At 40.6% G+C, this 23,419-nt stretch overlaps 1 protein-coding gene across 1 annotated transcript in view; it reads right to left on the reverse strand.

Annotated features, from left to right (window-relative positions):
- RFX7 (regulatory factor X7) overlaps nucleotides 1–23,419 on the reverse strand; it is a 215,067-nt gene that overhangs the window by 68,370 nt on the left and 123,278 nt on the right. Inside the window, exon 3 of the mRNA XM_073618774.1 lies at nucleotides 5,878–5,960. Coding sequence (XP_073474875.1) covers nucleotides 5,878–5,960 — 83 coding nt within the window. The remainder of the gene's footprint in view (nucleotides 1–5,877; nucleotides 5,961–23,419) is intronic.

Here is a 23,419-nt window from a genome sequence, read left to right on the forward strand (position 1 = left end):
TTCAAGGCACTGTAAATGATTGACTATAGAGACTGAAATCAGAACCCTGGTCTTCACACTTTCACACCAAACTTAAAACAAACTGACGCCTAAGGATTTGCATAGCCAAGGAACTGGCATTTCCCCGTATAATTTTCATGATAGATTCACTCAGTTGTTCTGACACCTTGTGCAGACGGGATGACGGCAGTACATTTACACACAGAGAGCTCTGCTTTAAACATTTTAAAGATTCAAAACCTTTAAAAACTTTCACACAAAGTTTATCTTACAAAACAAATCGCCATTCTAACAGAAATATCTGCAAAACGATATCACTTAGCATGAAGCTCAAAACAGCCATCTGCCCACATTCGGTTCTGGATCTGGGTAGTAAATCCCATTCTGTACCTTGAGTGAGATAAATTCTGGTAATAAAATATGTAAATGTATACAGTAGAGGAAATACGATCCTGATATTTCACCATCAGTTCAGCTGAGCAAAAAACAAAACATTAAAAAAAAAATGAAAAGCATTTGCTAATTTGTTTCAAGGTTTTGCTTTACATTAGTGAGTCTTTCTGCCTCCACACCATACCACTTGTATTAGATGTCTACAGATATGGAATGACAGTTGTTCACAGGCATAAATAAGATTGCAAAGTGATCATGTTTATACATGGAGCGCTTACCTCCGAAGGAGCGGCTGATTAATTATTATATCAGTAATTCACGTTTACCACTGGACCCATCGCAGCCCATACAATCAAAAACAGTCCATATTGCATTTTTCTCTTGCTTTTATTAAGTAACATGAACTGGGATTGGAGAAGGGTTTCTTTTGAGATGCTCTTTTGTTGCTGTGTAGTCTTTTCTTTGCCTCTCATGCAAAGACCTAGCATCATTGCGGATAATAGGAAATCACTATGTGATTTCTTCATCGGGGAAGATGGAAGTAGATTTGATAGAGAATAATTGATAAAGAGTCACTCTGAATAACTTCTTCATCTGCAGAACTTTTCAAGAACAGTCTGTATCTCTATATGTGTACTAATAGCTTTACCGCTACCTCTTTACCACTACTTCCCATCTGCATGGTACTTCCAAGTTGAGCTAAAGAAAAGTCACTCTGAATAACTCCTCCCGCTTGACTGATTGGAATCCCGGGGCATTGTTGAACCCAAAGTCACAGGCCATCACCACCTGTCTCCCTGACTTGCGTACCAACATCCCTCAGCCTCTGGCAATATCCTTCCCTTGGGCTTTCACTCACGTGATCAATAGTCCATGTGCCACTCAAACGATCGATCGCCCAGTTCCCTTCCGCTTAGTTGCTACTTCTGCAATGATTCTTTGTTCCCCTTCCGCTTTTCTGGCACGCTCCCTTCCCCGCAGGGGCGGCCAACGACACCAGCGATTACATGCTGTACGATGTCATCTACTCCTCTACGGGTGCCTGTTCCCCACCATGTGTCCCGGCTTTTATATGAGAGTCCCGACTCCTGCCAAACAAATTAATCATTGGCCAGAACTCGCACACAAACTACCTGTCACTCAGATCCCAAATAAACAAACAGGCCTGCTATATGGTACAAGCCTGCCTAAATTTACCTGAAATTGTAAGCTAACAAAAAGGTCACCTACATAAAAGTAGGTGCCCGCTACATACAGAAAACTATTCTAAACTATTATCTAAAGTCCGCCCGCCCCCATATGCACATCACATATCCCAGGAGGCATAGCCTTTCATTCAAGAATGGGAGGAGGGGGCGGGCCTATCAGCGCGTCAATGAGAGGCCCGCCCCCTGAACCAGGAAGAGTCAGCGGGCCTCTCACTGACATCAGAGAAAACATGGCGGCGCCGGATGAAGCACTGGCCAGGCATGAAAGGATCTCAGCAGGACAATGCTGGATCCACTGGATAGGTGAGTATCTGAAATGTGCAGATACCACCATCAGGTAAAATGGGGCCAAAAAAAAAAAAATGGGGATGTCGGCCAGAGTTCCTCTTTAAGACAGCTGCACTTCCAACTACAATATTTCTGGTGAACAGAACTTGTGCATTTAGGCTAGATTCAGCCCTTTGAGGTGCATTAACCTGTGTTGTCTTAGGGCAGCTGATTCATTTGAATGGGCTGCCTAATACGCCATACTTAAAAAAAAAAAAAAAAAAAAAAAAAAAGATGATTGTATTTCTTTTTTATGCAGGTAGTGCATTACATTGCCTTGTGGTGTTCTGCAACACATGTGGAATTAATGACACTATGGCATCCCAATGGTGAGCACACGTTTTTGCCTTTCCACATAGCAAAGGTGTGAACAAAGCCCTATATACACAAAAGTAACTCCAACACCAGTATTATCTCACAAAAGGCAAATACTAGCTAGTGATCTGTCGGTTGAGAAGTCTAAGTATTTGTAGACATAAAAAGATTGTTGTTCTGTACAAAAGATCTTTCTACAAACAGCAATGGGCTCATTCACCAGAGAGAATGCTTGTTTTGAAAATACAGTTATAGTGTTACAGTGACTGATAAGAAAAGGATACTCCAGGGTACAGGAAATGAGCATTAATATTTGGTATGATCATTCAATTTTCATAAGAAGTAAAAATAGACATATAAAAAGACTTTGTCTATAGGAAAATAAACAAAAACTCCAACAGTACAGACTGATTGTCCTGGGGACATTAATCTATAAAATATGCTTACTGTGAACAATCTTTTTAAGAGGAATGAGTGTTCAACTTAAAGGAGAAATACAGCCAAAGCTCATTTGGCTGTACTTCTCCTTTAGATCACAGGAGTGCAGTTGGTTCTGCACCCCTGTGACCCGTTTTCAGCAGACAGCGGGCTGAAGCAGTCACAGAGACAGTCAAGGCTCGGGCACGATAACGACAATGAGGTTGGAATCCGCCCACATGCCTGGATTGGCACCTGGCTCAGCCTCTCAGCGGGCTGCTGAAGGGGGCAGGACAGAGAGCTGCTGACTGGCAGTCACCAGCTCTTTGCTCAAGGAGCCCTGAGAACTAAGCGGTCGGCGGTGTTTGATCGATCGGTTCTCAGTGTTAGAGCTAGCGGGGGACCGATGCTGCATCCACCTAGGTAAGTATGTTTTGGGGGGGGGGGGGATATATATTTTTTTTATATATATGTATATTTTTTTCCAGACCATTGTCTTCAAAGAAGTATGAGATTTTTTTTAGGTGGATGCTGCATCTGTCCCCCGCCGACTCAAGCACTCACACTTCGCTGATCGCTAGGTTCTCACAGCTCCGTGAGCAGAGAGCTGGTGACTGTCAGTCACCGGTCTCTGGTCTGCCCCCCATCTGCACTCACTGTAGCTCTGGACTGTGGAGGGGGCGGGAGCGGTTCGCTGTGAGGCTGAGCCCGATGCCGGCCCAGGCATGTGGGCAGATCCCGACCACATGGTGGCAATCTTGTCTGAGCCTGGATCGGTTCTGTGACGACAGCAGACTTCAGCTCTCTGCTGAAAACAGGTCAAAAAGGTGAAGAACGAACTGCACTTCTGTGATGCACAGGAGAAGTACAGCCAAGGAGCTTTGGCTGTACTTCTCCTATAAAGTGTTTGTTAACCCAAAAATAAATAAATAGAGATTCGGGTCCCTTAAAGCAGATTAAACAGCTCAATGCTTGTGCTGTGTAATATGCTTCTCTCTAAACTGTAAAAAACCTGGCTGAACCTGCCACTTCCTGTATCCCCCTCTCTGAACCAACCACGATAATCAGGGCTGCTGAGCCCTGACCACCTTGGTCAGAGTACGTCCCTCCGTCATCCGCAGCGTGGCTCTCAGCTCTCCTCTCTCCCCCTCAACCCCTCCTCCCCGCCTGTCAGCTCCGTGTTGTGTGTCTCTGTCCCCGCCCCCCGCCGCTATTAGTAGAAACCAAAAACTTACAATGGTCAATGCCAGCCCCTCTATGATACTCAGGCATACCACACTGTATATGTCTTTTCTAAAAACAAGGCCTGTAAATACCTATCTAGAGCTATCTTCAGGGCGTTCACGTGACTCATGGCCACTTTACATCTCCGAGACAGAGCTTCTGCGGGAAGGGCTGAGCGGCCATGTGATCTACCCGGATGACATCAGAGGGAGATCTCGGCACCTCCTGCAGAAGCCATGTATCAAAGCTGAAAACTGGTCGCGAGTCACGTGAACGGCTTGAAGATCGCTCTAAATAGGTATTTACAAGCCTCGTTTTAAGAAAAGACATATACAGTTTGGAATGCCTGAGTATAATAGAGGGGCTGGCAGTGATTTGTGCCTTAACAAACACTTTAAGTCTATGTATAATAAAAATTGATTTTGCGCTATAAAAATCTATCACCTCAGAGTAAAGTGCATACAATAATACAAAATCACTAACCGTGCAGTGTCTAAAAGTGCTCCATAGTGCAATAATATATCAAGGTGCTATGTGCATCAAGGTGAAAAATCAATGACAATGCAAATGAAAAACGTTAAAAATAATCAAAAATTCATAATGTGCATCAAAGTCTATATTGTGCTGTTCCACTAGGGTCATTCAGTGAAGGTAAAAAGTGATATTAATCTTGGGTTTTCTAATCCGGTGGCACCGGGCTCTCTAGACTCTCACCTTGAGTAAAATTATTAGGGGCATTGAAACCAGATTCTTTGTTCTTTGTGATATGGTGATGTGGAAGTAAAGCTTCTCTGATGTTGCAGCGATCTCTCTGCTTGACAGTACCTGCAATTTGTAAGAACAAAGAGGGTTGCCCACCTGGGCTCCACCGGTCCGGTGGTATAAACGGGAAGGGGAGAGAGAAAAGATGCCTCCGATGGTGTAGTAAGTTTAAAACAACTGGCTATTTATTAAAAATTCAAGTGGTCTCTTACATGTAAACAAGTTAAAAACAGCATTAAAGGTAAAAGAGTTGAGAAGCGGCGTTGGAGACGCCTCCTTACTAGTTTCCGGTTTCGTCTATGCTCGGCCACGCCCTACGCGTTACGTCACCGCCCGTGACTTCAGTTGTTTTAAACTTACTACACCATCGGAGGCATCTTTTCTCTCTCCCCTTCCCGTTTATACCACCGGACCGGTGGAGCCCAGGTGGGCAACCCTCTTTGTTCTTACAAATCGCAGGTACTGTCAAGCAGAGAGATCGCTGCAACATCAGAGAAGCTTTACTTCCACATCACCATATCACAAAGAACCTGGTTTCAATGCCCCTAATAATTTTACTCAAGGTGAGAGTCTAGAGAGCCCGGTGCCACCGGATTAGAAAACCCAAGATTAATATCACTTTTTACCTTCACTGAATGACCCTAGTGGAACAGCACAATATAGACTTTGATGCACATTATGAATTTTTGATTATTTTTAACGTTTTTCATTTGCATTGTCATTGATTTTTCACCTTGATGCACATAGCACCTTGATATATTATTGCACTATGGAGCACTTTTAGACACTGCACGGTTAGTGATTTTGTATTATTGTATGCACTTTACTCTGAGGTGATAGATTTTTATAGCGCAAAATCAATTTTTATTATATTTATGCTGAGTGAAAGTGAACACTGTAAATTTTGCTGCTATCCATAGAGACATCATCACCGTTCATTTGCATTATTTTACACATATATAGGCCAAGCTCTGTATAGAAACATTCACACAACCTATACACTCAATTTAGCGCGAGGGATCACATTACACCACTTTAAGTCTATGAGCACCCTTTTATTTGCTTTTGCCAGGGTGCTTTTTTTTCTGCAAACTAAGATGAAGGAAGTGTGAGTAAAGGAAAATAGCATATTGAATGTTCTCTTCCAAACATCTGGAACCAAAAAGGACATGTTAGAAACAGCCTGAGATGGCATTAAACATTATAATCAAAATACTAAACAGATCCACACCTTTTCTCTGCATTGCTAGGACCAGAAGGCAGTTGGAGGTAGAGGTAGAGTTTCTCAAGATCTGTAAACTTGTCAACTTCTTGCTAAACAGAAAAAAATACAAACAGTAAGTTCAAGCAGAACAGAACAGTTGCTTCCATGCAAATGTAAAACACTGCTCATCTCTATAACAAAGTATTTTGATATCCACTGCACTGAATCAGTGAAGAAAACAAAAAGTCCAGCAATTCTGATATGTAATATTCCTATTTACACTGGTTATTTGAACCAGCCACTAGCTTCTTAAAGGGGTTGTAAACCCTCATGGTTTTTCACCTTAATGCATTCTCTGAACGTCCGTTTAGCAGCAGCAGTGTACATGAGGCCTTAGGCCTTCAGATGCCGAAGTTTCCAACGTTACAGACGCCAAACGCGGGTACCGGCGTTTAGCCGTGTTTTGTTTATAGGCGTTTTTCATTTTTGGCTATTTAGAAAAAAGAAGAAAAATGTTTTTTTCAAACGCTTCTAAACACAAACGCGGCAAAACTAGGCAAACCGCGGCTAAACGCAGCATGTAAACATGGCAAAACGGATGTTTTAAACCTGGGTTTTTATCTGTCAAGTTAAATCGTTCAGGAGAGGTTGAAAAAACGTCCTGTGTACATTAAGCCTTAATGACCACAGTCCTGCTCCCCTGAAAAGCATTAAAGTGTAACTCCACTTTTCTTAAAAAAAAACTTCCCTCTGGGTGATCCACAGTATATACATTACAAGGGTTTTAACAAACTTTGTTGCAGATTCCAACCTTTTGTTATTCAGAAGAAATCCCTGTTTGCTTGTCAGTGTCGATGTGGGAAAGGGAATCTAATGGGAGCGGTTTCATGATTATCAATCAGCTGTGTACCTGCAGGGCTCTAATGAGGAAAGCTGCTGGGCCTGCATCCCTTTAGATGTGATTTCCTATTGGAAGTATCTCACCAAAAATGACCTTTTTTTGCAGGGCATGCCTGAAATCTGATTTGTATCGTAGTGTAGACTTCTGGGAACATCAATGAGCCAATTACACAAAGACATGTCTGGGGGGCATTCTGTACAGGTATCCATATCGCATTGCATTTTCAGAAAATTACAGAGCTGCAGATTGAAAAGAAAAGGTAATTTTTAAACGACATTCAATTACAATATGACTTGTCTCCCAAATGTATACGCCATATTATTTTTTCTTTATTGGCTATTTTATTTCCCCACAAAAGTGGATTTACCCTCACAGTTGCACCGAGCATTTGCCCGAGTACTTGTACTTGTAATGGGCAAAAATCCCAGTGGAAAGATGTGGCAAGCTCATAGAGACTTATCCAAAGTGACTTGGAGCTGTGATAGCCGCAAAAGGTGGCTCTACAAAGTATTGACTTTAGGGGGGTGAATAGTTATGACTTTTTCTGTTATTTTGTCCTATTTGTTGTTTGCTTCACAATAAAAAAATATAAAAAAAAAACATCTTCAAAGTTGTGGGCATGTTCTTTAACCACTTAACAACCGGCCCATAGCCGAATGACGGCTGCAGGGCGGTTGCTTAACTCTGGGAGGACGTCATATGACGTCCTCCCAGAATTCCCCTCTCGCGCGCCCCCTGGGACGCGGACCCGGCGCATCACGGATCCCGGTAAATGGCCGCTGATCGCGGCCGTTTACCATGTGATCGCTCCGTCAATGTAAACAAACCGGCGTCATCTGATGACGCCGGTTCCTCTCCTCCCCTCCTGTGTACCGATCGGTACACTGCGAACGGAGAGGGGGATGGATGGATGGCTGCAGCGCTGTGGGCTGAATGTGTAGTGCCCACAGCGCTGCACAGTGACATCCAGCCATCCATCCATCCATGCTCAGCCATCCCTCATTACACTGCAATGCCCTGCAATGCTGTGCAATACAATGCAATGCCCCGCCGTACTCTGCAATGCCCCGCCGTAATCTGCAATGCCCCGCCGTAATCTGCAATGCCCCGCCGTACTCTGCAATACCCTGCCGTACTCTGCAAAACCCCACAGTACCCTGCAAAACCCCGCCGTACCCAGCCATACTCTGCAATACTCGGCAATACCACGCCATACTCGGCAATACCACGCCATACTCGGCAATACCACGCCATACTCGGCAATACCACGCCATACTCGGCAATGGCGCCACGCCATACTCGGCAATGGCGCCACGCCATACTCGGCAATGGCGCCACGCCATACTCGGCAATGGCGCCACGCCATACTCGGCAATGGCGCCACGCCATACTCGGCAATGGCGCCACGCCATACTCGGCAATGGCGCCACGCCATACTCGGCAATGGCGCCACGCCATACTCGGCAATGGCGCCACGCCATACTCGGCAATGGCGCCACGCCATACTCGGCAATGGCGCCACGCCATACTCGGCAATGGCGCCACGCCATACTCTGCAATACTCGGCAATACCACGCCATACTCGGCAATACCACGCCATACTCGGCAATACCACGCCATACTCGGCAATACCACGCCATACTCGGCAATACCACGCCATACTCGGCAATACCACGCCATACTCGGCAATACCACGCCATACTCAGCAATACCACGCCATACTCAGCAATACCACGCCATACCCAGCCATACCCGGTCGTACTCGGCCTCTGTTTGTGGCCAGGCTGTGGAAGTCTCACACATGTGGTATCGCCGTACTCAGGATGAGTAGGAGAATCTATTTTGGGGTGTCATTTTTGGCATGTACATGCTATGTGTTAGAAATATTGTATAAATGGACAACTTTGTGTAAAAAAAAAAAAAAAAAAAAAAAATGCGTTTTAACCACTTCCCGCCCGCCGGCTGTCATACAACGTCCTTGAATTTGTGCGGGGATATCTGAATGAAGGGTGCAGCTACAGGCATCATTCAGATATCAGCTTTTTCAGCCGGCGATTCCCTACACCATAAGAATGATCATAGTGGCTGTTCCACTGCTTGATCATTCTTACGGGAGGCGAGAGGGGATGCCCCCCCTCCCGCCGCCCTCCGGTGCTTCTACCGACTCACCGCTACGATCGAAGCCAGGATCTTTTTTTTTTTTTTTTATTTCAGGCTTCCCAGCCTAGAGGTGAGATGTGGGGTCTTATTGACCCCATATCTCACTGTAAAGAGGACTTGTCATGCAATATTCCTATTACAAGGGATGTTTACATTCCTTGTAATAGGAATAAAAGTGGTCAAAAAAATTTTTTGGGGGGAAAAAAGCACCAAACTAAAATAAATAAAGTAAAATGAACAATTAAAAAAAAAAAAAAAATTTAAAGCGCCCCTGTCCCTGTGTGCTCGCATGCAGAAGCGAACGCATACGTAAGTCCCGCCCACATATGAAAATGGTGTTCAAACCACACATGTGAGGCATCGCTGCGATCGGTAGAGCGAGAGCAATAATTTTGGCCCTAGACCTCCTCTGTAACTCAAAACATGTAACCAGTAAAAAATTTTAAAGCGTCGCCTATGGGGATTTTTGAGTAGCGACGTTTGGCACCATTCCACAAGCGCGTGCAATATTGAAAGGTGACATGTTGGGTATCTATTTACTCTGTGTAACTTTATCTTTCACATTGTGCAAAAACATTGGGCTAACTTTAGTGTTTTGGTTTTTTTAAACCACGAAACAGTTTTTTTTCCAAAAAAAAGCGTTAAATAAAATTGCTGCGCAAATACCGTGCGAGATAAAAAGTTGCAATGACCACCATTGTATTCTCTAGGGTCTTTGCTAAAAAAAAAAATATATATATATATATATATATATATATATATATATATATATATATATATATATATATATATATAATGTTTTGGGGTTCTATGTAATTTTCTAGCTAATAAATGATGATTTTTACATGTAGGAGAGAAATGTCAGAATTGGCCTGGGCACTCCAGAATGCCCAAAGGTGCTCCCTGCATGTTGGGCCTCTGTATGTGGCCACGCTGTGTAAAAGTCTCACACATGTGGTATCGCCATACTCGGGAGTTATAGCAGAATGTGTTTTGGGGTGTAATTTGTGGTATGCATATGCGGTGTGTGAGAAATAACCTGCTAATATGACAATTTTGTGAAAAAAAAAAAAAGTAAAAAAAAAAAAAAACTTGATTTTGCAAAGAATTGTGGGAAAAAATGACAACTTCAAAAAACTCACCATGCATCTTTCTAAATACCTTGGAATGTCTTCTTTCCAAAAAGGGGTCATTTGGGGGGTATTTGTACTTTTCTGGCATGTTAGGGTCTCAAGAAATGAAATAGGCCGTCAGTACTTCAGGTGTGACCAATTTTCAGATATTGGCACCATAGCTTTTGGACTCTATAACTTTCACAAAGACCAAATAATATCCACCGATTTGGGTTATTTTTACCAAAGATATGTAGCGGTATAAATTTTGGCCAAAATATATGAAGAAAAATTACTAATTTGCAAAATTTTATAACAGAAATGAAGAAAAATGCATTTTTTTTTACAGATTTTTCGGTCTTTTTTCTTTTATAGCGCAAAAAATAAAGAACCCAGCGGTGATTAAATACGGGACGTACTAAACTGCATATTGGGATGATTGGATTATTGGCTGCAATACTGAGAACTCTCACTAGATGTCAGTGTACCATATACACATATATATGACAATGACTCCGTTGTTTCTCAAAATATGTTATTCTTTACTGCAGTGCTTGATACAATGTTGCAAGAAGCAGTTGCTAATGTTTAAGTGCCGGTTCACACTAGACGCAGCACGACTTGCAAGGTCGCCTCACCGAGGCGACCTGCACACGACTACCGGGGCGACTTGCAAGACGACTTCTGTATAGAAGTCTATGCAAGTCGCCCCCAAAGTAGTACAGGAACCTTTCTTCTAAGTGAACGGTTCCATTGTACAGAACGGGAGGCGACTTGTCAGGCGGCTAGGTCGCCTGACAAGTCGCCCCCGTGTGAACCGGCTCTTACTCTTCACTTGCTGATATATATGCAGCTGTACAACAGGATACAGAAGTAATATAAAAATTACATTTGACCTGTTTTTGATGGGAATATGGGTAGAATTATTATTGCTCATGGGGATTATTGGAGGAATATCATGTTAACACCCGACAATGAACATATTTAATTAACAATAATAATATGCATATACTTTTTCTACATAGGGATTATGGGTGGAATATTGTAGTTATACATACAAAAGGAATATATTAAACCTATTTCTGATATAAATATGTATATAATTATTTTTCTACATGGGGATTATTGGTGGAATATTGTTTATAAATATACATAGCAGCATATTAAACCCATTTCTGATGAGAATATGCATATAATTATTTTTCCACATGGGGATTATTGGTGGAATATTGTTTATAAATATACATAGCAACATATTAAACCCATTTCTAAAGAGAATATGCATATAATTATAATTCTACATGTGGATTATTGGTGGAATATTGCTTATAAATATACATGGCAACATATTTAACCCATTAATGATATGAAGATGCATGTAATTATTTTTCTACATGGGGATTATTGGTGGAATATTGTTTATAAATATACATAGCAACATATTAAACCCATTTCTAAAGAGAATATGCATATAATTATTTTTCTACATGGGGATTATTGGTGGAATATTGTTTAAAAATATACATAGCAACATATTAAACCCATTTCTAATGAGAATATGCATATAATTATATTTCTACATGTGGATTATTGGTGGAATATTGTATATAAATATACATAGCAACATATTAAACCCATTTCTGATGAGAAAATGCATATAATTATATTTCTACATGTGGATTATTGGTGGAATATTGTTTATAAATATACATAGCAACATATTAAACCCATTTATGATATGAAGATGCATATAATTATTTTTCTACATGGGGATTATTGGTGGAATATTGTTTAAAAATATACATAGCAACATATTAAACCCATTTATGATATGAAGATGCATGTAATTATTTTTCTACATGGGGATTATTGGTGGAATATTTTTTATAAATATACATAGCAACATATTAAACCCATTTCTGATGAGAATATGCATATAATTATAATTCTACATGGGGATTATTGGTGGAATATTGCTTATAAATATACATAGCAACATATTAAACTCATTTCTGATGAGAATATGCATATATGTTGCTATGTATATTTATAAACAATATTCCACCAATAATCCCCATGTAGAAAAATAATTACATGCATATTCATATCATAAATGGGTTTAATATGTTGCTATGTATATTTATAAACAATATTCCACCAATAATCCCCATGTAGAAATATAATTATATGCATATTCTCATTAGAAATGGGTTTAATATGTTGCTATGTATATTTTTAAACAATATTCCACCAATAATCCCCATGTAGAAAAATAATTATATGCATTTTCTCATCAGAAATGGGTTTAATATGTTGCTATGTATATTTATAAACAATATTCCACCAATAATCCCCATGTAGAAAAATAATTACATGCATATTCATATCATAAATGGGTTTAATATGTTGCTATGTATATTTATAAACAATATTCCACCAATAATCCCCATGTAGAAAAATAATTATATGCATATTCTCATCAGAAATGGGTTTAATATGTTGCTATGTATATTTATATACAATATTCCACTAATAATCCACATGTAGAAATATAATTATATGCATATTCTCACTAGAAATGGGTTTAATATGTTGCTATGTATATTTTTAAACAATATTCCACCAATAATCCCCATGTAGAAAAATAATTATATGCATATTCTCTTTAGAAATGGGTTTAATATGTTGCTATGTATATTTATAAACAATATTCCACCAATAATCCCCATGTAGAAAAAGAATTACATGCATATTCATATCATAAATGGGTTTAATATGTTGCTATGTATATTTATAAACAATATTCCACCAATAATCCACATGTAGAAATATAATTATATGCATTTTCTCATCAGAAATGGGTTTAATATGTTGCTATGTATATTTATAAACAATATTCCACCAATAATCCACATGTAGAAATATAATTATATGCATATTCTCATTAGAAATGGGTTTAATATGTTGCTATGTATATTTATAAACAATATTCCACCAATAATCCACATGTAGAAATATAATTATATGCATATTCTCATTAGAAATGGGTTTAATATGTTGCTATGTATATTTATAAACAATATTCCACCAATAATCCCCATGTAGAAAAATCATTCTATGCATATTCTCTTTAGAAATGGGTTTAATATGTTGCTATGTATATTTATAAACAATATTCCACCAATAATCCACATGTAGAAATATAATTATATGCATATTCTCATTAGAAATGGGTTTAATATGTTGCTATGTATATTTTTAAACAATATTCCACCAATAATCCCCATGTAGAAATATAATTATATGCATATTCTCATTAGAAATGGGTTTAATATGTTGCTATGTATATTTTTAAACAATATTCCACCAATAATCCCCATGTAGAAAAATAATTATATGCATTTTCTCATCAGAAATGGGTTTAATATGTTGCTATGTATATTTATAAACAATATTCCACCAATAATCCCCATGTAGAAAAATAATTACATGCATATTCATATCATAAATGGGTTTAATATGTTGCTATGTATATTTATAAACAATATTCCACCAATAATCCCCATGTAGAAAAATAATTATATGCATTTTCTCATCAGAAATGGGTTTAATATGTTGCTATGTATATTTTTAAACAATATTCCACCAATAATCCCCATGTAGAAAAATAATTATATGCATTTTCTCATCAGAAATGGGTTTAATATGTTGCTATGTATATTTATAAACAATATTCCACCAATAATCCACATGTAGAAATATAATTATATGCATATTCTCATTAGAAATGGGTTTAATATGTTGCTATGTATATTTTTAAACAATATTCCACCAATAATCCCCATGTAGAAAAATAATTATATGCATTTTCTCATCAGAAATGGGTTTAATATGTTGCTATGTATATTTATAAACAATATTCCACCAATAATCCCCATGTAGAAAAATAATTATATACATATTTATATCAGAAGTAGGTTTAATATATTCCTTTGTATGTCTAACTACAATATTCCACCCATAATCCCTATGTAGAAAAAGTATATGCATATTATTATTGTTAATTAAATATGTTCATTGTCGGGTGTTAACATGATATTCATCCAATAATCCCCATGAGCAATAATAATTCTACCCATATTCCCATCAAAAACAGGTCAAATGTAATTTTTATATTACTTCTGTATCCTGTTGTACAGCTGCATATATATCAGCAACTGTTGTACAGCTGCATATATATCAGCAAGTGAAGAGTTAAACATTAGCAACTGCTTCTTGCAACATTGTATCAAGCACTGCAGTAAAGAATAACATATTTTGAGAAACAACAGAGTCATTACCATATATATGTGTATATATGGTACACTGACATCTAGTGAGAGTTCTCAGTATTGCAGCCAATAATCCAATCATCTCATCATCCCAATATGCAGTTTAGTACATCCCATTAAATACCACCAAAAGAAAGCTCTATTTGTGTGGAAAAAAAGGACAAAAATTTCATTTAGATACAGTGTTGCATGACTGAGTAATTGTCATTCAAAATGTGAGAGCACCAAAAGCTGAAAATTGGTCTGGTTATTAAGGGGGTTTAAGTGCCCAGTGGTCAAGTGGTTAAATTAAATTATGCAAATCCTCAAACAATCCATGTTAATTCCAGGTTGTGAGGCAACAAAACACGAAAAATGCCAAGGGGTGAATACTTTTGCAAGGCACTGTATACAGGGAGATCGGTGATTTTAACTCCCCCCCAGCACCATAATGTTCGTCCCTGACTGTCCCCCATTTCCTCCTCCGGTCCCCCTCCGTGCTCGATCTGTCAGGATGGATAGCGGAGGAAGGAGCCGGTAAATATGTCATTTACCGGCTCCTTTCTTTTCCAAATGAACAGAGTCAGTGATCACTGACTGTTCATTCATAACTGTCACTGAGCATCGTAAACTATGTTTACGATGCTTCAGTTTATGAACAGAGAGGAGCCTCTGTCTCCTGTCCATTCATATCTTTAGGGCAGCTGAGGCTGCAGAAAAAAGGACTGGGGAATCTCTGTCCTCAGTCCCTTTCCCTGTCTCAAAAGGGAGATGTCAGGGGTCTATTAACCACTTCAGCCTCGGAAGGATTTACCCCCTTCCTGACCAGAGCACTTTTTACAATTTGGCACTGCGTCGCTTTAACTGCTAAGTGCATGGTCATGCAATGCTGTACCCAAACGAAATTTGCGTCCTTTTCTTCCCACCAATAGAGCTTTCTTTTGATGGTATTTGATCACCTCTGCCGTTTTTATTTTTTGCGCTATAAACGGAAAAAGACCGAAAATTTTGAAAAAAAATGATATTTTCTACTTTTTGTTATAAAAAAAATCCAATAAACTCAATTTTAGTCATACATTTAGGCCAAAATGTATTCAGCCACATGTCTTTGGTAAAAAAAAATGTCAGTAAGTGTATATTTATTGGTTTGCGCAAAAGTTATAGCGCCTACAAACTAGGGTACATTTTCTGGAATTTACACAGCCTTTAATTTATGACTGCCTATGTCATTTCTTGAGGTGCTAAAATGGCAGGGCAGTACAACCCCCCCAAATGACCCCATTTTGAAAAGTAGACACCCCAAGGAAATTGCTGAGAGGCATGTTGAGCCCATTGAGTATTATTTTTTTTTGTCCCAAGTGATTGAATAATGACAAAAAAAAAAAAAAATTTACAAAAAGTTGTCACTAAATGATATATTGCTCACACAGGCCATGGGCATATGTGGAATTGCACCCCAAAATACATTCAGCTGCTTTTCCTGAGTACGGGGATACCACATGTGTGGGACTTTTTGGGAGCCTAGCCGCCTACGGGGCCCCGAAAACCAATCACCGCCTTCAGGATTTCTAAGGGCGTACATTTTTTATTTCACTCCTCACTACCTATCACAGTTTTGAAGGCCATAAAATGCCCAGATGGCACAAAACCCCCCCAAATGACCCCATTTTGGAAAGTAGACACCCCAAGCTATTTGCTGAGAGGCATGTTGAGTCCATGGAATATGTTATATTTTGACACAAGTTGCGGGAAAGTGACACTTTTTTTATTTTTTGCACAAAGTTGTCACTAAATTATATATTGCTCACACAGGCCATGGGCATACGTGGAATTGCACCCCAAAATACATTTAGCTGCTTCTCCCGAGTACGGGGATACCATATGTGTGGGACTTTTTGGGAGCCTAGAAATGTACGGGGCTTCGAAAACCAATCAGCGCCTTCAGGATTTCTAAGGGCGTAAATTTTTGATTTCACTCTTCACTGCCTATCACAGTTTTGGAGGCCATGGAATGCCCAGATGGCATCAACCCTGCCCAAATGACCCCATTTTGGAAAGTAGACACCCCAAGCTATTTGCTGAGAGGCATGGTAAGTATTTTGCAGCTCTCATTTGTTTTTGAAAATGAAGAAAGACAAGAAAAAAAATTTTTTTTTTCTTTTTTCGATTTTCAAAACTTTGTGACAAAAAGTGAGGTCTGCAAAATACTCACTATACCTCTCAGCAAATAGCTTGGGGTGTCTACTTTCCAAAATAGGGTAATTTGGGGGGGGTTTGTGCCACCTGGGCATTCCATGGCCTCCGAAACTGTGATAGACAGTGAAGAGTGAAATAAAAAATTTACGCCCTTAGAAAGCCTGAAGGCGGTGGTTGGTTTTCAGGGTCCCGTACGCGGCTAGGCTCCCAAAAAATACCACACACGTGGTATCCCCATACTCCGGAAAAGCAACAGAATGTATTTTGGGGTGTAATGTCACATATTCCCCCATAGCATGTTTGAGCAATATATCATTTAGTGACAACTTTGTGCAAAAAAAAAAAAAATTTGTCTTTTTCCCGCAACTTGTGTCACAATATAAAACATTCCATGGACTCGACATGCCTCTCAGCAAATAGCTTGGGGTGTCTACTTTCCAAAATAGGGTCATTTGGGGGGGTTTTGAACTGTCCTGGCATTTTATGCACAACATTTAGAAGCTTATGTCACACATCACCAACTCTTCTAACCACTTGAAGACAAAGCCCTTTCTGACACTTTTTGTTTACATGAAAAAAATATTTTTTTTTTGCAAGAAAATTACTTTGAACTCCCAAACATTATATATTTTTTTTAAAGCAAATGCCCTACAGATTAAAATGGTGGGTGTTTAATTTTTTTTTCACACAGTATTTGCGCAGCGATTTTTCAAACGCATTTTTTGGGGAAAAAACACACTTTTTCAATTTTAATGCACTAAACACACTATATTGCCCAAATGTTTGATGAAATAAAAAAAATGATCTTAGGCCGAGTACATGGATACCAAACATGACATGCTTTAAAATTGCGCACAAACGTGCAGTGGCGACAAAGTAAATACATTTTTAAAAGCCTTTAAAAGCCTTTACAGGTTACCACTTTAGATTTACAGAGGAGATCTATTGCTAAAATTACTGCCCTCGATCTGACCTTTGCGATGATACCTCAACATGCATGGTGCAATTGCTGTTTACATTTGACGCCAGACCGACGCTTGCGTTCGCCTTTGCGCAAGAGCAGGGGGAGACGGGGGTGCTTTTTTTTTTTTTTTCTTCATTATTTTTTATCTTATTTTTAAACTGTTCCTTTCATTTTTTTTTTTTTTTTTTTTTAAATCATTTTTATTGTTATCTCAGGGAATGTAAATATCCCCTATGATAGCAATAGGTAGTGACAGGTACTCTTTTTTGAAAAAATTGGGGTCTATTAGACCCTAGATCTCTCCTCTGCCCTCACCAAGATCGGTGTGATAAAATGCTTTCCCAATGGCGCTGTTTACATCCGGCGAAATCTAAGTCATGAAAAGCTCGTTTCTTAGGCCATAGAGATGTTTGGAGATACTCTGGTCCCTGATCAGCTCTATGGTCAGCTGGCTGAATCACCGGCTGCATTCTCAGGTTCCCTGTTGGGACAGGAGAGCCATAGAAAAACCATGGAAGACGGGGGGGGGGGGGGGGATATTAGCCGCTAGGATTGCTTTTACATGAAAGCTACCAAGATGATACCTAAACCTGCAGGCATCATTCTGGTATAACCACTCAAAGTCCAGCAACATACCAGTACGTTGCTGGTCCTTGTTGGGCATATATTGTAATCTTTTTTTTTTTTTCATGTAGCCTGTGGGCTGAACGAAAAAAAGAGATTGATCGGTGGGGATGCCCACCATTGGAATACCTCCCGTCATCCACCCACTTCTAATGATGGGCATACATGCACCGTTTATATATGCCGAAGCATGGGGGCATCCTCACGCAAAAGGTAGGAGCAAATCGCTCCTCCGCCCCTGCTGCCCCCATGCTTCGGCATATATTACCTCCGCTGGAGTCACGGCTTTATATATCGTGGGAGCAAATGCTGTTGCTGTCAAGATATATAAATCCGCGCTGCAGCTGAATGGCGTACCTAAAGACAAAAAAATGGTTAACAATAAAACCGTGCAGGGATGTCCAAACTACGGCCCTCCAGCTGTTGCGGAACTACACTTCCCATGAGGCATTGTAAAACTCTGACATTCACAGACATGACTAGGCATGATGGGAGTTGTAGTTCCTTAACAACTGGAGGGCCATAGTTTGGACACCACAAACATGATAAAACATAATAGCAATAAAACCTTGCAGAATAGAATACAGTAAAAAAGAGCAGAACAATAGAGAGAGAATAGAGAGAGAGAACAATAAAACGACAACTATTTTTTTTTTTTTTTTTTACACTTTTTTTTGTAACTGTAACTTTTGTAACTGTAACCGGCTCCAGGTTCGGGTCTCTCAAAATGCGATGGCATCTTGGGAGACCCTGTGAAAGTGCGCCTAGTCTGTGCAATGCTGTACGCGAATACTCAACTAGTGTATGGTAGCGTTCAAAATATTCACCAATGCAAAGACCAGGATTGTCAGGACAGGAGGGACAATAATAGCGGGTGTCACGCCTATATCCGCGCTTGCTGCAGACACGACATCTTTTTTGGGGGGGTTCGTTGGGTAGGGGTACTCGGGAGGACATAAAGAAAATGCCTCTCATGCAGCCGACTGCATTTGGTTGGGCATGTGAATGGGGGAAGTACGGGTTTAGCAGAAGTGGTGGGTTCCCAATTAGGATTGGCGAATGCAGCAGGAAGGGCATTATGGGCACGACGGGCCTGTGTTTGTCTTCTTCTTGGTGGCAGCGGAACACTACTTGTGCTTGCCACCTCACCAGCTTGAACTGCACTTATGGAACTCGCCACGTCACCAAGTGTTACTGGTTTGACTACGACTGGGGTGTACTAGGCTGCTGGTGCTTGCCAGTTCACCAAAACGCTACCAAAAAAACTGTTAGCGATCGCAGGGATCAGGCCTGACTCTGCGAACGCTGCAGTTATGTGTTTAGTGTTTTGTAAGTGACAGTGATCGATCGATACTGCACTTGGGTGGGCTGGGCTGGGCGGAGGGGCAAAACGCAGGTGCTAGCAGGTATCTGGGCTGATCATGCTAACACTGCGTTTTTGGGAACCCTAAACTGCTGGGGACGCTAGTATAGATCTGATCGGATCAGATATTGATCCATTCAGATACTATACCACTAAGGGAGGTGTATGCTGCGTGCGTGGGTGTTAGTGGTACTGTCGCTAACCTGACGCTGCCTGGGGCGACGCAGACCTTATCTGACCCTAAAACCTAAGCTATATCACCACCGGGCAATCAGGGGGCGGTGCCCTGACACTATAAAAAATAAACTAACCAGCATCACCCGTAACAGTTATATGGTGATCACTGGTGAAAGGGTTAACTAGGGGGCAATCAAGTGTTTAAAACATTTATTAGATAGTATATGGGGGTCCCTGACGCTATAAAACGCTGACGGCGAACCTAAATATTTATCTCCCTAACTAGCGTCACCAGTGACACTAATACAGCGATCAGAAAAATGATTGCTTAGTGACACTGGTGACGGGGGGGTGATCAAGGGGTTAAAACTTTATTAGGGGGTATCCTAGACCTAAAGGGGGCTAACCCTAACTGCCCTACCACACTAACTGTCACAAACTGACACCAATGCAGTAATCTGAAAAAAAAAAAAAAAACTGCTTGGTGTCAGTGTGACCGGGGGGGGAGGGGGGTGTACAATGTGCCTGGCGTGTTCTACTGTGTGTGTAGTGTTTGTGCACTCACATCCATGTCTTCTCTCCTCGGCGCCAGAACGGAAAATACAGAGCCGAGGAGCGATGACATCACATTCTCCGCTTCTGTTTACTATACAGAAGCCGAGGAAGCATTTCATTCGCCAGGAGCGATCGCGAGGGGGGAGCCACGAATGAGTGGTCTCCCCCTCACCTTTGATTGCCCCTGACGAGAATCCGACCACTGCAGGCAAGGACGTACAGGTAAGTCCTTATGCCTGCCCGTGCCATTCTGCCGACGTACATCGTCGTGCGGCGGTCGGCAAGTGGTTAAGACCCCTGACACTTCCCCAAAGCCACCCCCCAGCATGTCCAAAACTTTTATAAAAAAGTTCACACCACATGCAGTCCAGTGCATTTTTTTTCTGCTTCAAAAACACATGGATAGTAGGATATACGGTTTTCAATAGCATAGTTCCAGAAAAAAAGTAAAACATGCTGCATTTTTTCTGCACTGAGCTGTACTGGAACACGGTAAAACGCATCAAAAAAGCAACAGAATGCACCAAAAACACACTGAAAGACACAGGCCCTTTTTTAAGATGAAGGAAAAAAAAAGGAGAAAAATGCACCGGAATGTATCAAAAATGCACCAGAAGGCATCAAAAACGTGCATGCAGTAAAGCATCCGGAATGCATTCAGACTGCGTTTCTATGGTGTGAACCGGCCTTTCATTATACTTTAACCACTTGCCGACCGCCTGCCACATATATACTGTGGCAAGGTGGCTCGGCTGCGCGAATCTACGTACCTGTACATCAGTCTGTGCGTGTGATAGTGTGGGAGCGTGATCTCGGTACAGAGAGGCAGAACGGGAATCTGTAAACAAGGTGGATCCCCATTCTGACAGGGGTCAACATGGAGATCTTCTGTTCCTAGTGATCAGGAACAGCGATCTCTGTTATCCCAGTAGGGCCATCCCATCACACAGTTAGAACACACCCAGGGAACACAGTTAACCCCTTGATCGCCCCCCTAGTATTACCCCTTGCCTGCCAATGTCATTTATACATTGATCAGTGCATTTTTATAGCACTGATCACTGTATTGGTGTCACCGGTCCCCAAAAAGTGTCACTTAGGGTCAGATTTGTCCACCGCAATGTCGCAGGCCTGCTAAAAATCGCAGATTTCCGCCATTACAGTAAAAACAATTGAAAAGTCCTTAAATCTATCCCCTATTTTGTAGACGCTATAACTTTTGCGCAAACCAATCAATATACGCTTATTATTTTTTTTACCAGAAATATGTAGTAGAATATATATTGGCCAAAACTCATGAAGAAATTAGATTTTTTATATATATATTTATTATTTTGGATATATATATTATAGCAGAAAGTAGAACATTTTGTTTTTTTTATTTTTTTCAAAATTGTCGCTCTTTTTTTGTTTATAGCGCAAAAAATAAAAACCGCAGAGGTGATCAAATACCACCAAAAGAAAGTTCTATTTGTGAGAAAAAAAAAAGGACATCAATTTTGTTTGAGTACAACATGCATGCCCGCGCAATTTTCAGTTAAATTGACGCAGTGCCGTATCGCAAAAAATGGCCTGGTCATTAAGGGGATAAATCCTCCTGGGGCTGAAGTGGTTAAAGTGATTGTAAACCTTATTTTCTTTTTTAAATAAAAATAACAAACATGTTATACTTACCTGCTCTGTGTAATGATTTTGCACAGAGCAGCCCTGACCCTCTTCTTCTGGTGTCCCCAGCCTGCCTCTTCATCAGGTGCCCCCACGAAAAACCGATAGCTGCTGCTATCAATCTGTCCAATGAGGAGAGTGACAGTGGCTGGAGCCACTGCGCTCGCACATATCGCTGGATCGGGGTCAGGTAAAAAAAAAAAAAAAAAAAAGGAGGGTCTGAGGGGAGCTGCAGCACAGAAATTTTTTCACCTTAATGCATTAAAGCGGAGTTCCATCCACTTTTACAACTTGGTCTTAAAGGAAAGACCACCCCTCCACCACTCGTTTTTGGATAACAAAATTATAAAACAAAAATTTCCTCTCTTCCCTTTAATAAAGTACATAATGTACTTCCGTTCTAGCTCGTCACAGCCCAGGGCGTCATTTCCTCCTGCTCCCCCGCTGCCTTCTGGGACCTGTGTGTGTCCCAGAAGACGACGGGGCCATTCAGAAAGCACCGCGCGACTTGTGCATGCACAGTAGGAAACCGGCGGTGAAGACTGAAGGATCCACTGGTGGTTTCCCTTAGTTAGAATGGTAGCGCCTGTACCCGATCCGATGGACGGATCGGCCTGGGGGGGGGACACCGCTTTAACTCGAAAAACCTTGAGACTTTACAACTACTGTAAGCTGGCTGTACACTAGTAAATTTTTTCATGAACATTTGTACAAAAATTCTCAGCACATTTAATGACTTGACAAATGTCCTCTGAAAGTACTTCAACAAATTTTGTTTATAACAATCAAATCTGGAGAGAACGGACTTTCACAAACAAAAAACATGTCCACTGTTTGAAATTTGCAATTTGAAATTTGTTCAAGAAAAATGATCCATCCTTTTCCTTTGGATTTTCCCATAACTTTACTGTAGTCAAAAACTAAAGTCAATTTGACCCCACTAATGAATAGAAAATGTAACAAACGCGCTTAAATGAAAATTTTTTAATTAAATTCTACTAGAGTATGGTCAACTTTAAATGGCTTTCTCACAGAAGTTTTGGTACCCCTAAACTTACCCACTTGTGCCAGTACATAAAGAAACAAGCAGAATACCCCCAGATACTGGGAGGGGGTGACAAATAGCCTGGGAGATATTTTTGGTACCTTAGTGAAAAGGAAGGCTGCGGTATGTTTCTTGGGATATAGATGGGTAGAGGGGGAGAGTCCGAGGAGTACCACACTGGCCATCTTGAGAGGCCTGTTTCAAGCTAGGAAAATGATAACTTTAAGGTGGCAATCAAAGGACCCCCTGACTGTGAAAGATTGGATAGATACATTAAGTGAATCCCTGTGTAAGGAAAGATTGGAATATATTAAGAGAGGAAATCTCTAGGAATTTGATAGAATGTGGAGGCCGTGGGGGGAAAAGGTCAATGGAAAGTTCGGAGAGCAGTAGTGCGGGCTATAGTCTCAGTATGACAAGACCGGTAGGAATATGGAATTTTGGATTGCATCGGGTGACTTAGGGTGGTTGGTTGTGATAAGCTACTTTAGGTAATA

Source organism: Aquarana catesbeiana, linkage group LG03, assembly GCF_042186555.1.
Source record: "Aquarana catesbeiana isolate 2022-GZ linkage group LG03, ASM4218655v1, whole genome shotgun sequence".
Classification (NCBI taxonomy): domain Eukaryota; kingdom Metazoa; phylum Chordata; class Amphibia; order Anura; family Ranidae; genus Aquarana; species Aquarana catesbeiana.